This window comes from Oryza sativa, chromosome 12 (assembly GCF_034140825.1).
Source record: "Oryza sativa Japonica Group chromosome 12, ASM3414082v1".
Taxonomy (NCBI): domain Eukaryota; kingdom Viridiplantae; phylum Streptophyta; class Magnoliopsida; order Poales; family Poaceae; genus Oryza; species Oryza sativa.
In genome coordinates this window covers 2,876,939-2,890,150 of record NC_089046.1, presented here as the reverse complement: position 1 = coordinate 2,890,150, position 13,212 = coordinate 2,876,939, and the positions used below count along the sequence as shown (strand labels likewise).

At 42.5% G+C, this 13,212-nt stretch overlaps 1 protein-coding gene across 1 annotated transcript; it reads left to right on the top strand.

Annotated features, from left to right (window-relative positions):
• Window positions 1-7,490: 7,490 nt before the first annotated feature.
• LOC4351549 (uncharacterized) lies at window positions 7,491-11,879 on the top strand. Its single transcript, XM_015762704.2, has 8 exons — window positions 7,491-7,653; window positions 7,774-7,876; window positions 7,978-8,085; window positions 8,858-8,943; window positions 9,192-9,430; window positions 10,649-10,838; window positions 11,040-11,223; window positions 11,314-11,879. The coding sequence occupies exons 1-8, from the start codon at window positions 7,592-7,594 to the stop codon at window positions 11,617-11,619; spliced, it is 1,278 nt and encodes a 425-aa protein (XP_015618190.1). The 5' UTR covers window positions 7,491-7,591; the 3' UTR covers window positions 11,620-11,879.
• The last annotated feature ends 1,333 nt before the right edge of the window (window positions 11,880-13,212 follow it).

Here is a 13,212-nt window from a genome sequence, read left to right as displayed (position 1 = left end):
TATGTACATATCTTAACATCAGGGCAATTGAATGATGGTACTCAGTACTCAGTACCCAGGGGATTTGATTACTGTACAGACAACATGTGCGATTTAAACAAGTATGGACTGTTATTGCACGTGCCAACTTGAATTATATATTCGATGAGGATTAGGATTTTAATTTAAAAGTATATTGTAGACCATTTATTCATAGATTCAGATATTTCACAACTAAGACATGTTTCAAGATCTGTTCTGCTATGTGCAACTAAGGAAAAAAATGTGACATGCCGGATTCTGATGAGTTTCAAACTGCAGAATGAAGTTGCTTGCAAACTGATATGTAATGCTCGAAATAAAAAATCGACAAGCTAAAAATAATAATAATCATACCTTCAGGTCTGATGATCACCAGAACTCCAGATGACAATTATATGAAATCTGTGACACAGGTGAGATTACTGATGTTAGCTGAAAGCCTGAATAAAGCTCTGAGTAAGTTGTGTAAATACGCACAGATCAATGTACAACAAAAATATGTGAGGATATATATCAAATATATATTATCTATTTCTCTGTACTTATCAATTACTTAAAGTAAATAGAAATTTCCAAGACCATAACTAATCAGATCATTCAAACCCCATGGCTGCTGTTGTCTTGTGGAAGGAGAGAAATAAGAGAAGGGTGATCACAAGTGAGGACAAATCAGCATAGCAGGTGGAGCAAGACAAAGCTAAATCCTTAACAGAAGATAGAACAAACGATCTACAAGTGGAAGTTGTGTATCCAACGCGCTGATTTTGTTTTGCTACTGACAGAAGAAAAATTGCCATTTGTTGGATTATGACATTTCACACTAAACAGAAAATGTACAATATAGCATGATTGGAATGGAACCCTAACTGCACTTCCAGTGTGCTGGTGCAATACAGTCTGTTGAGGTTTATTTATATTAATTTCCAGTTGCAAGAAAAAACACTGACTGGATTACCATAGAATGGACCATACTTACAGAGTAACAGGATTAGATACAGCAGACTCTGAAAGAGTTGGCTCACATTCTTATTGTACTTAAGTCAGCACCAAGTCAAGTGATCAACAGTGAAGACTGACCAGCATGTGGACCCACACAAGGCAATACTCCCAATAGACCTGCTAGTTGTATGTGCATGTGGCATTCCATTACAATGATTTTGCTATCGATACCTCTCATCTGTTTGCCTTTAAGTTTCTGAGACGAAACTATTGCAAACCAATTAAAGAACGCTAGGACAGTCAGAGCTTGCGTTCTTATGCAATAAAACCAGCTACAGTAGCGAAATAACTGTGTAAATCAGAACACTTTAATGTTCTATCTTGGTCACTTCAATTTCATCAGAGTACACATTTCCCTAACTACAAATATGTACTCCTACGCAAGAACTATCACTTTTTTATCGCATGAAAGTAGAATGTGATATAAAGCTCACATTTCTCAGAGTAGCAATTCACAATTGTACTTGTATTCTTTCAACAACTTTGTGCGAAATGCTGGCAAACTTTAGGGTGTGTTTAGTTCATGCCAAAATTGAAAGTTTGGTTAAAATTAGAACGATGTGACGGAAAAGTTGGAAGTTTATGTGTGTAGAAAAGTTTTGATGTGATGGAAAAGTTTAAAGTTTGAAACTAAACTCGGCCTTAACTGAAAAGGTAAGAAGAAGAGTCAGGCTCTTCCAAGATTATGATGCAATCATCTTTTTAACCTTAGACATAGATTACCACTCACTGGATGAAGCATGGAAAAGTTACGAGTAAGACATCTAATGATGCATTTGTTGTAGTATATCTTACTAGCAACTTAGGCTCTAGCTAATCAATAGTATTATCGTCTTGAAAATCCAGCAATTTGTAACTTATTTCTCCATTAACTAGTCAGGAATCTTTCCTACATTTATCGTTTCTGCGCCAAGGGATACCAGTATTAAGTTGGCATCGTTCCTCAAAATGGGCTACAACCTTTATGAGCTCAGAGCCTTAAAGGCAGGTGTAAAGAGGGACATGTCTAATCTTTGACCACAAAAAAATGAATTAACCCAGGAACCAGTGCCATCGTGGATAAATGAATCCCATTGACATAACTCTCCAGCAACAGGTAGAAATAACTCTAGGAAATGAGCAGGGTACTTCTCCCTCCCTCTCCACAAATATAACTGTTCCAAGCATTTAAAATTTGTCCACAAATATAAGAATTCTAGAATACTACTTATTCATCAATTATATCTCATCTGAATTTCTTCCCATCCTATCCCCAACAACAACCATCTCTCCTTCAATAATGGACACCAAAGTCTTTTCTCCTCAATCTTAAATCTACTAAATAACTTAGAATTACTTATATATGTGGACAGCGGGAGTACTCTACAAACATAATCAATGCATTATGGAACACAAACTTGTAGGATTGAACACAAGTAACCAAGCCTACCAGAGAGGGATGAATGGTAGGGAAAACCAAAAACCCAAAAACTTTTAGCGGAAATAAAAGTTACCCTCAAATCGATGGAAATCTCGACGTAGTCCTGTCGCCGCCGGCCGGACCACTCACACGCCGCCGGTTAGATCATCTCCCTGCCGCCTGAACCCGAAGAAACACAAATCGAAGAACTCTCAAAGTAGATGACAACTTTATTGCTTCTCTCTGTGTTTACAAAGTGCACCAACAGCACTCTTTACAAAAATTTCGACTAAACTCGAAACCCTAACTAAACTAGCAACTCAATTGCTCTCGAAAACGATACCGGGAGGCTACCTCTCCCTCTCTGTTTATACCGAAAACCTCCTACTCAAAGTAGCAGAACAACTCCTAATCACACTAGGACTCTATCCTCAATTACCAACCAAATTACAATTTACCAAATTGTAATTCTCTCAAACTACAGCCGCACGCATCTCCTATACCAGCTTGGTCTCGGTCTCCATCGCACGGGACGACACCAACTCGGCCTCTCTACCTTGCCCTCCAGGGCGACACGGTCTGTATCCAACCGAGCCGCTGCATCGCTACCTGTTTGCACAGAACGCACACACATGCATGCTACAGTACCGCCCGTACTGTAGCACCATATGCCAGCCAATCACAGACACGATCAATCACACATATATGCATGCTACAGTACCTCGCCGTAGTGTAGCATCATATACTCTTCCTCAGTTGTACTCTAATCCCCTTCGCGAACACCGACGCTTGCATGCATACCTCGTGAAGCCCGTTGCGAATATCTCTCCTACACGGTATCCATCCACCGTGTACCATCTCGTATCCAACTTCGTCACCCGATATACTTAATAGTCTGGACCTCAACTCCTCCTTGAGTTTAGTCCCGATCCCCACCGTTGACTGAAGTTGACCTCCAAGAATCCTGACTCTAGTCACCTTCTCACATGGTATCCCGACCGCAATAGACCTCTGCTCCTCCCTGAGCATAGTCCCGGTCCTCACCATTGACTAAGGCTGACCTCAAGTCACCTGCACACAATCAGACAAAACAACCGTTTCTGGACACAGATATCACAACCTGACCCACATTAGTCACACGCACTCACACCAACATCCACACATACTTTCAAACCAAATCTTTGATTAAATCATTTGCATAGCCAATTGTTCATCACAAATATTAATCATAAAAATGATTTCACAAAACTATTTAAGACACCATGTAATATAACATAAAAAAAAAGAAGAGGTGGTCAGAAGTACTTCTTTCTCATAAAATTTTGTCTCGAAGATCTGATTTCCTGAACAAAGATATGTTTTCCTTTGTACAGGACAGTAGGACACGTATAGACCTAAATGAACAATTGAAAAGTCAGGCAAGAAACAGAGGCCGAGTTTAGTTTCAAAATTTTTCATCAAACTTTCAATTTTTCCATCACATAAAAACTTTCCTACACACATAAACTATCAACTTTTCCGTCACATCGTTCCAATTTCAACCAAAATTCCAATTTTGGCGTGAACTAAACACACCAGAAATGGGCCAGAAACTAATATCAGAAAATGAGTTAGACAAAATGTATTTCAGTTTTGACACATGGAAAGGGGCCATCCAAGTATCCAAGTAAGATCTTTGCTCGATACAGTTATACAGAGGCAACATAACCTGCAATCAGCAGCAGTAATGCACATGAACAATTGAACACAGATGCTGATTTACCTTTGAGTTCCAGAACGAGACAGATGATGCCACCTCTCCAGCCATGTTGGCAACAACATCCAATAGAGTACCAGGAAGCGCAGAAAAGGTGTCAGGGAACACACATACAGACAGAGGCAGTGGTGGTGGTCTGGTGGATGCCTATCTTGTTGTCGTCCCGTCCCGTCTCGTCTCCTCCAGGCAGATATGGCTGAGAGCTCCAGTCCATGCCGCGCACACGAGCTAGGCACGCACGCGGCACGCTCCTCGTCGTCAGGCGACCTGGCTGCAAATCCAAGCGGGGGCGTCCTCTTCAGGTGTTGTTGCGAGTCCAATCCAGCCGTCGCCTCACTCTCCCCCACTGGTGCCCTTCGGCGCGGCATTTCGTCAAACACCTCGTCGCCATGCGGTGATGCATGCGCGGTGCGCCCGTGCCGACGAGCAACTTGGCAACAGGAAACAGTCCTCCTACGACGAGTGGCCCAGCACTTTCGAGGCGGCGGCGGTGGACGTTTTCTGCCTCGGATCAGCTTGCCCGCACCGCCGCACGCCGGCGGCCGCGGCGGCGGCGGACGGTTTTGCTCAGACAAAGACGGTGAGGGTATGGCCCGTGGGCCGCCTCTCCACCATTCTCCCATTCTTGGGCCGTCTACCGATCTCCTATTCTCCCTTGGAATAAGTTCACCGGAGGTCCCTCAACTTAACAGCGAGAATTTTCGAGGCCCTCAACCATAAAACCAGAAATCTCCACCCCTAAACTATACAATACCGTTCACTCAAGGTCCCTAAGCAGTATATATGGGTGGTTTCGCTGACGTGGCATCCTAGTCAGCAAATAAAAATTTAAAAAGTGCGTGGGGCCTACATGTCAACTGCACATATTCTTTTTCTTCTCTTTTTCTTTTCCTTCTCTTCTCTTTTCTCTCCTCTCTCCTTTTCTTCAGCGAGGGAGGCGGCGGCAGGCGGAGCAGCGGAGGGCGAGCGCGGCAGCAGAGGGCGAGCGGGCGCGAGCGCGGCCGCGGGCAGAGAAGCGGGCGGCGGGGCGCGTCACGTCACTAGACGTGTCCATGAGCCTCCTTGCCGGCGAGCTCTCACCGGCCATCGCCAACCTCACGTAGCTCGAGCTACTCATCAACCTCACCTCCAACGCCTTCTCCGGGAGCATCCCCGATGGCCTCGGCTGGCTCCGGCGGATGTGGTATCTCAGCCTATGCGACAACGCGTTCGCCGGCAAGATACCTGACGTGCTCCGCAATTGCACCGCCCTCGACGTCGCGTACCTCAACAACAACAACCTCGATTGTCGGCGGCGTTCCACGGTGGCTCGACGCGTTGCCGAATCTCATGGTGCTCCGGCTCAGCCACAACTCGATCTCCGGCCACATCCCGCCATCGCTGGCGAACCTCACGAAGATCGTGCAGCTCGAGTTCGACCAGAACCTTCTGGAAAGTTCCATCCCCGACGGCTTGCCACGCCTCCCAGCGCTCCGCATGTTAGCCTTGTCGCAGAACAGCCTCACCGGAGAGATCCTGCCGAGTTTCTTCAACATGACGTCGTTGCGAGGCCTCGCACTCGCGAACAACGTGTTCCGCAGTGAGCTCCTAGCCGATTGACGTGGGCGTGCGCGGACCAGCACATTCCTCCCAAGTTCTAAACGCAGATCAAACCATACAAGTGTAAAACTTCATCACCGAATTCGCATTTCTATCTACTCCACGATTCGGACGTCAACTAGCGATAGCACTGTAGTCTGTACCACGAGTTCACGACCCGACACCTCCAGGCTCTATCCCTAACCCGAGTAACAACCAAAAGAACCCACCAAACCTGGACATCTCGAGCGATTCCCACACAGATCTGCGAGGGCTAGCGAATCTATCGACACTACATAAATCAGAGTAAGTCCAAAGAAGCACCTTGCGGCGGAGGTGCTCCTTGGGGATGCCGGAGACCATGCTTATCTCGCCTGGCTTGATCTCGACGAGGGCGTCGGACGCTGCCGCGGAGAGCATCCGCGCGGGCGCGGGAGACGATGAGAGGAGCGCCTGCCCCAGGGAGGGGAAGCTCCGCAGGAGCGGGGCGTCCATCTTGTCAGAGCCGTACGCCGACCGATGACGGCGGCGCCTGGGAGTTCTTGGACAACCTGACCAACTGCAACGCCTTGGCTGAGATATTCCTCGACGGCAACATGTTCGCCGGCGTGATGTTGAGCTCCATCGTGGTTCCATCCGCCATTGGCCGATTGGCGACCTCACGCAGCTACTCAAGCTCGACCTGAGTGGTAACTCGCAGCTCGCTCCGCGCCGCCTGCCGCCTGCCACGCCCGCCTCCTGCCCTCCTCTCCCGCTTCTTCCCCACGCCCCGCCGTGCCCGCACCCGCATCTGCCCGCCTCTCCAAAGAAGAGAAGAGAAAAGAGAATATGCAGCTGACATGTGGGCCCAAGTACTTTTTTTAAAAAAAATTGCTGACTAGGATGCCACGTCAGTAAAACCGGGCAAAAATACTGCCGAGGGACCTCCGGTGAATGGTTTTGTATAGTTTAGGGGTGAAGATTTCTGGTTTTGTGGTTAAGGGGCCTTAGAAAATCTCGCTATTAAATTAAGGGACCTCCGGCGAACTTATTCCTTCTCCCTTTCTTGGGCCAGTGGTCCATTTTGAAACGTTAAATGTTTCATCCCTCAAAAAAGAAAAAAAATAAATTTCACAAACTAAGTATAATTCCACCAAACTATTACAAAACGGCAGGTTGATGTGTTGGAGTATATCATAATCACAGATTGAACATTATGTGTACTATGTAAAACTACATATCTACTCTCTCTCTCCCTAAATATAAGGGATTCTAGTTGTACCAAAATCCTTATATAAGAGATTTTGGTTGAAAGTGACAGGACGGAGGGAGTATAAGCGTATAAGTTAGTACGGATTAATAAAGTTATTATTTTTACAAAGTTAGAAAGCTATAGTTTTATTATGTTTGTAGTTTTGTAAAAATAAAATTGGTAATAAATCTCTAGTTTTGTGATTTTTTTGTTTAAGCAATCCCTCCGTTTGTAAATATTTGACACCGTCGACTTTTTAGCACATGTTTGACCGTTCGTTTTATTTAAAAACTTTTGTGAAATATGTAAAACTATATGTATACATAAAAGTATATTTAACAATGAATCAAATGACATGAAAAGAATTAATAATTACTTAAATTTTTTAAATAAGACGAACGATTAAACATATTTTAAAAAGTCAACTGTATTTAGAAACGGAGGAGTATATATTTTATTTTTTTAAAAAAAAATACTTAAAAGAAAGAAAGGCGTCTCTTGGTGGCGTGGCGGGCCGCGCAGCTGCTGCACTCCAACTCTCCAAGAGAGAAGGAATCGCGACTTCGCCGCCGCGGCCGCAACACCGACTTCGCCGGCGGCGGCGGCGATGGGCAACGCGCAGGCTTCCGCCTCCTCCACCAGCTCCCCCCGCTTCTCCATGGCGTCCAGGTAGTACCCCCTGGGCATCGAGAGAGCCTTCCCCGTTCTCGCAGCAGCCACTTCAATTCCCCTTACTCGATTCTCCCCTCGCGATCTCACTCGCTCTCGCTGTCTCGTCTCGCCGCGCAGGGCCTTCTCGAGGCAGGAGCTGGACGACCTCCGCGCGCTGTTCGTCTCGCTGGCGGCGCAGTCGCAGACCGGCGGCCGTGCCATCTCCCGCCCCGTCTTCCTCGTGAGCACACCACCACGCGTCCGTTACCGTTGAATCGAGGTTCTGGATCTGGGAATTCCAGTTTACGGAATCTGACACGCGCTGTTGATCTTCGCTCGCAGGAGTATTTCGGGATACGTGGGGCGCTCGGGGATCGGCTGTTCCAGCTGGTGGCGAGGGAGAGCGGCGGGGGTGAGGGGGTCACCTTCGAGGACTTGATCGTCTCCAAAGTGAGTTGGTGCCTTTCTTTCTCCTACTTCTCAATTCATTCGGTCCGTTTTGTTGTTCAATTAGGTGTTGCAAGTGTGAGTTTTAGTGGATTGGACAAATTTATTAGGGCATTCTTGCTTGATTTCTTAGTGCTAGGAGCTCTTTGCGTTCAAAGGGACAAATGTGCTTCGTGCCATATATTGTTCGAAGTTTAGCTAGAATTTATTAGAGAAATTCGATAATTTGACACTTTTCTGTTACAAATTTGCTTTAATTTACATTTGTGCGGATGACATGTGTGACCATCTGGGTGAATGAAAGTGGCCCAGGATGTCAAATAATTGAAGCCCATTTTAAGAAGTGCCAAATTATCAAATCTCTCAATTTAGAGAATTATGAACTTTCATCTCTTTCTTTGCAGTTTTTTAGCTTTGTTGCATGCATGAAATTGTTAGTTCGACTTGATATCATGTTTCATTAACAGTGTCAGTGTACTAGAGCCTTGGATTCTGTCCAAAATGGCAAACACTACAGCAATGGAAATTGTTTTGCTTAACCATACTTCATAGGGTTTTATCTTTGAAACCTTCTACCTCTATATAAATTTAGTCCATGAGGTGATGTAGTTTATGTAATTATTTCTTGATTTATCAACACAAATGTCTCTACCCAGTGTTCTAGCGTAAAATGGATATATGCCATATTTTTTATGGATACCAAGTGCTTTCAAACATTTTATTTTTATTTTTTTTCTTGTTAGGTAATGTTTTCTTTGTACAATCTACCATGTAGGCAACATACGAGAGAGGAACTCGAGATGAAGTTGATGAATTCATTTATCAACTATGTGATGTTACAGGAGATGAAGTCTTAGAAAGGTACTGTCGACTGTTCTCGTATAGACTGGTCTTCTCATGGTGTGTACTGTCTATAAATTTGTTGCACTCTTCTGATCCAAATTAATTTATGTGACAAGAATTTCTTCTTTGAAGTATTCTATCAAATACTTAGATTTATTTTGTGTTAGGTTTTATTATTAGCTCTTCTGTTTTTTTATGATCCGTTTACTCTTCTTCTTTTTATGAATGGTCATTTTACATTTGCCTTTGCTGTCCTGGATTGCCAGGTCTGATCTGGAAACTATCTTGGCATCTATTCGTGAAACCATATTTTCAGAAAATAAGGAAGCTGGGGAAGGCTCAAACAAGAGGACATTTGAAGCATTTATCAACTCTGCAGTATTTTCGAAGGATGCTGAAGGAGTCGCAAGGAAGTCTATGTCGCTATCAGACTTTAGGAGCTGGTGCATTCTCATTCCATCCTTGAGGAAGTTCCTTGGAAGTTTGTTGATGCCTCCTGATTCAGGTCTGTTTTTCCATTCTGTGTATTCCCTACAGCAGCAATTTGAAAAGAAGTGTCTTTACTGCATTTTTAATAGACTCGACTGCATAGTCTAATTAATTTGTATGATCAAGTATGATAATTGTGTTAATCGGACTAGCATTATGTTTATCTCATACACATATTATTCCTCATTTTTAGAATTTACCCTGTTCCAACTTCCAACCCCACTCAAATGGTGAGTGTAGCTTTTGTGCAGACTACAGATGGTGTTTAGGGGATAAGCCTCTCTTTCACAAGTCCTGCAATAGGAATTTCTACGTCCCTCACATGTAATTATGTGTATAGGCAGGACAAAAGATTAGAAGAACCCCGAGACCATAGAAATCAAAGAGTGTTAAGACATCATTTTCTCTTACTTCTATTCTGTCTATTTCTCAAACATGCATTGTTTCCGGTCATGCTTGGAATGGACATGTACTAGGCCTGTTTTAGGGTACATATACATCTGGAATTACATAACCTGCATACTTTTATTATCGGTTGAGGGAGATTAACAATGGACGTGTTGCCAAGAGGTCATGCATTGAGACGTCACAGCGCATAGCTAACTTGACAGAGGCTTAGGGATTTCCTGTGAACATCCCAATCTCACAATAACAAAGGAAGCTAAAATGGATCAACATTCAATCTACCATCCAGTTTAGTAAGTAAGAAACCTGTGGTTGATTCAATATTTTCATGTGTACAACAAAGCCAAGTCCTGCAGGTGAAATGAATATGCGAGTTAACATAGATCTTTTTCACTTCATTTGGTAATTGGGCAGTTTCTAGTGGGCATGAATGACTGAATGAGTCTGAATGGTGTCAACTGGGCACATGGTGTTGGCATGATTGCACCAGTCTGCTGGAACAAGATGGACAGTTGGTGTAGACTGTAGGCTGCCTGTAGAGGGCCTTCATCTTAGAACATTCCACCGTTATTCAAAGTGAACCTTTGATCAAAATCACCACAATGCTTGTTATTCCTCATTGATATGATCCTACTGTACCCTTGCTTGTACCTTTTGAAACAGTGTCTCTATTGGTTAATTTGCATGCGATCTTTGATTATGCTATACCTTTTTTTAGTGTTTAAGCAGTCTAAAACAATTCTTCATGAAAATATGTGAACTCTGAAAAGACCATATCTAACCTGGATATGTATGGTGTATCATGAGCATGATTTGTGTTATTCTGTAGGCAGACCAGGCTTCCAAGTACCAGCGCTTCATTACCTAGAAAACATCTCCCCAGATTTGCTACTTTTAAATAAAGAGTATGCTTGGCATATTGGAGGTGGTTTTTCACAACAGGAGGTGCAAGAATGGAGGCTTCTATATCACAGTTCTCTTCATGGACAAAGCTTCAACACTTTCTTAGGCAATGTAACGTGAGTACTCTTAAATATTGGTGATTCCAACTACTCTGTTTGATATAATAATACCCATTTCAAGACTATCTAATTCTAAATAAAAACTACACCTACAAACTAAATGTCATGATAATCCTTTCGCTTGGTCTATCATATCTGATATACCATCATGATTTTCCAGTACGTGAATAATCCCTGGGAATGTTTGTCATTTTATAGGAATGGAGATGCACAGACTGTTATCATCGTTAAAGATACTGAAGGATTTGTTTTTGGTGGATACGCATCACATCCTTGGGAAAGGCACAGTGATTTTTATGGTGATATGAAAACATTCCTGTTCAAGTTATATCCTGAAGCATCCATTTTCCGCCCTACAGGAGGGAACAGAAACCTCCAATGGGTATGCTCTGTTCAATTTCAAGTGCTCTCATATGTATCTATGCTCGGCATGTCAAATTTAAAGGAGTAAACCTTATGTATTTTTTTCCAGTGTGCCGTGAACTTCAGCTCTGACTCCATTCCAAATGGCATTGGCTTTGGAGGGCAGCCGCATCACTTCGGTTTTTTCCTATCCGCAAATTTTGATCAAGGGCACTCATTTACATGTACCACATTCACCAGTCCTGCCCTTTCAAAGACAAATAGGTTCAGGCCAGAGGTAATTGAATGTTGGGGCATACAAACGAAGGGGGCACTTGATGAAAAGGCAGAGCTTGTCAAGGGGACAGTCCTAGAGAGATTCAAGGAGGATCGGAACATGCTGAAGCTGGTTGGTTTGGCGAACGCGAGTGATTGACAGCTGAAAGAGGATCACCACGGCAAATTCCTGAGGACCCTGTACAGCACAATTTTACAGAAGAAGATAGATCCTTATATACGATTGTCACTGCTGAACTGAGCTTTATGAAACTTGTTTAGCTGCAAGTTGGTCTGTACTGTGTGTTGTGGCTGTATTAGATCAACTTCAATGCCGAATTCGAGATATGATGAGAGAGAAACTGACTGTATTTTGAAACATTGTCTATTTGTTTGTTAATATAAATGTTGACTGCTGAATATAGATGTATGACATGTACTTTAATAAAAAGATACTCCCTTCATTTCTAAATATTTGACGCTGTTACTTTTATAAACATCTTTGACTATTCGTCTTATTAAAAAAATTAAGTAATTATTAATTCTTTTCCTATCATTTGATTCATTGTTAAATATACTTTCATGTATACGTATAGTTTACATATTTCACAAAAATTTTTTGAATAAGACGAACGGTCAAACATATGCTAAAAAGTTAACGGCGTTAAACGTTTAGAAATGGAAGGAGTAGTTGGAATACGTTTGAACTGAGGATTCCGAAGAAATGAAATGCCAAAACAAGAGAAAAAGGGGACATGACAAACTCCGAAACAACGAACGGCATAATGGGCATCGATGACAGCATAGCCTGACAATCACTGCACTTGCGAAAGTACATGTACATCTATGTATATATATGCCTGTAAATAGTAGATAACATTTTTGGCATGTCCAGGATCTACCATATAGGGCTGGGGCTAAGTAAATTATGTGCTGGGCCAAATTATTATTGGACCAGGAGATATTGATTTGTCCATTAATTTCTTCTTCAATGGGCACACGGATTGTACCAGTGCAGGGTAAGCTATCCGACTCAGAAAATGAAATTACGATGTACATTCATCATCTGCATGTAGAGCCACAGCCAAAATTTAAATTTCAAAACTTGATTTTTAGAGTAAAATTCAAAGTTTATTTTTCAGCGTGGACTTTTAAACCTTAAAAAAAAACTTTTGCTCATAAATTACTTTTTAGTAGCTTAGTTCACTTCTCCATGGCCGTAGGTCCAGCAAATTTTAAAAATCCGTTTCTACACAGAATTTCCACAGCCAAAATTTAAAATTTAAAACTTGATTTTTAGAGTAAAATTTGAAGTTTTTTTATCGTAGTTTATTTTTCAGCGTGGACTTTTAAACCTTAAAAATAAAACTTTTGCTCATAAATTATTTTTATAGTAGCTTAGTTCACTTTTCCATTGCCGTAGGTCCACAACAAATTTTAAAAATCCGTTTCTGTACAGAATTTTTCGACCATATAATAATTGTTCACCTACAGTTCCGAATACTGTAGCATATCACTAATCTCACTAAATTCTCGTTAAAATCTCATCTACGTATGTCAAATATTTGTGAGCGCCAGAATTTGAACCCTAATGGGTGAAATCATGCAACTATGATTCCACCACATCATTGTGTTTCCCCCGCAATCCCTTTTCGTTTGTTCTTTCCACCGAAAATATATTTCAGGAGCACATCATGTAGATCTCAGATTAACCAATAATATGACCTAGATCTGGCTTGAATTACTATGTGAT

What these genes read in the sequence shown, in the direction of transcription:
- LOC4351549 (XM_015762704.2), top strand. Translation starts at nt 7,592, where the DNA reads ATGGGCAACGCGCAGGCTTCCGCCTCCTCCACCAGCTCCCCCCGCTTC. An exon ending in AGGACTTGATCGTCTCCAAA is followed by an intron (nt 8,086 to 8,857) that starts GTGAGTTGGTGC and finishes TCTACCATGTAG; the next exon opens with GCAACATACGAGAGAGGAAC. An exon ending in ACTTTCTTAGGCAATGTAAC is followed by an intron (nt 10,839 to 11,039) that starts GTGAGTACTCTT and finishes GTCATTTTATAG; the next exon opens with GAATGGAGATGCACAGACTG.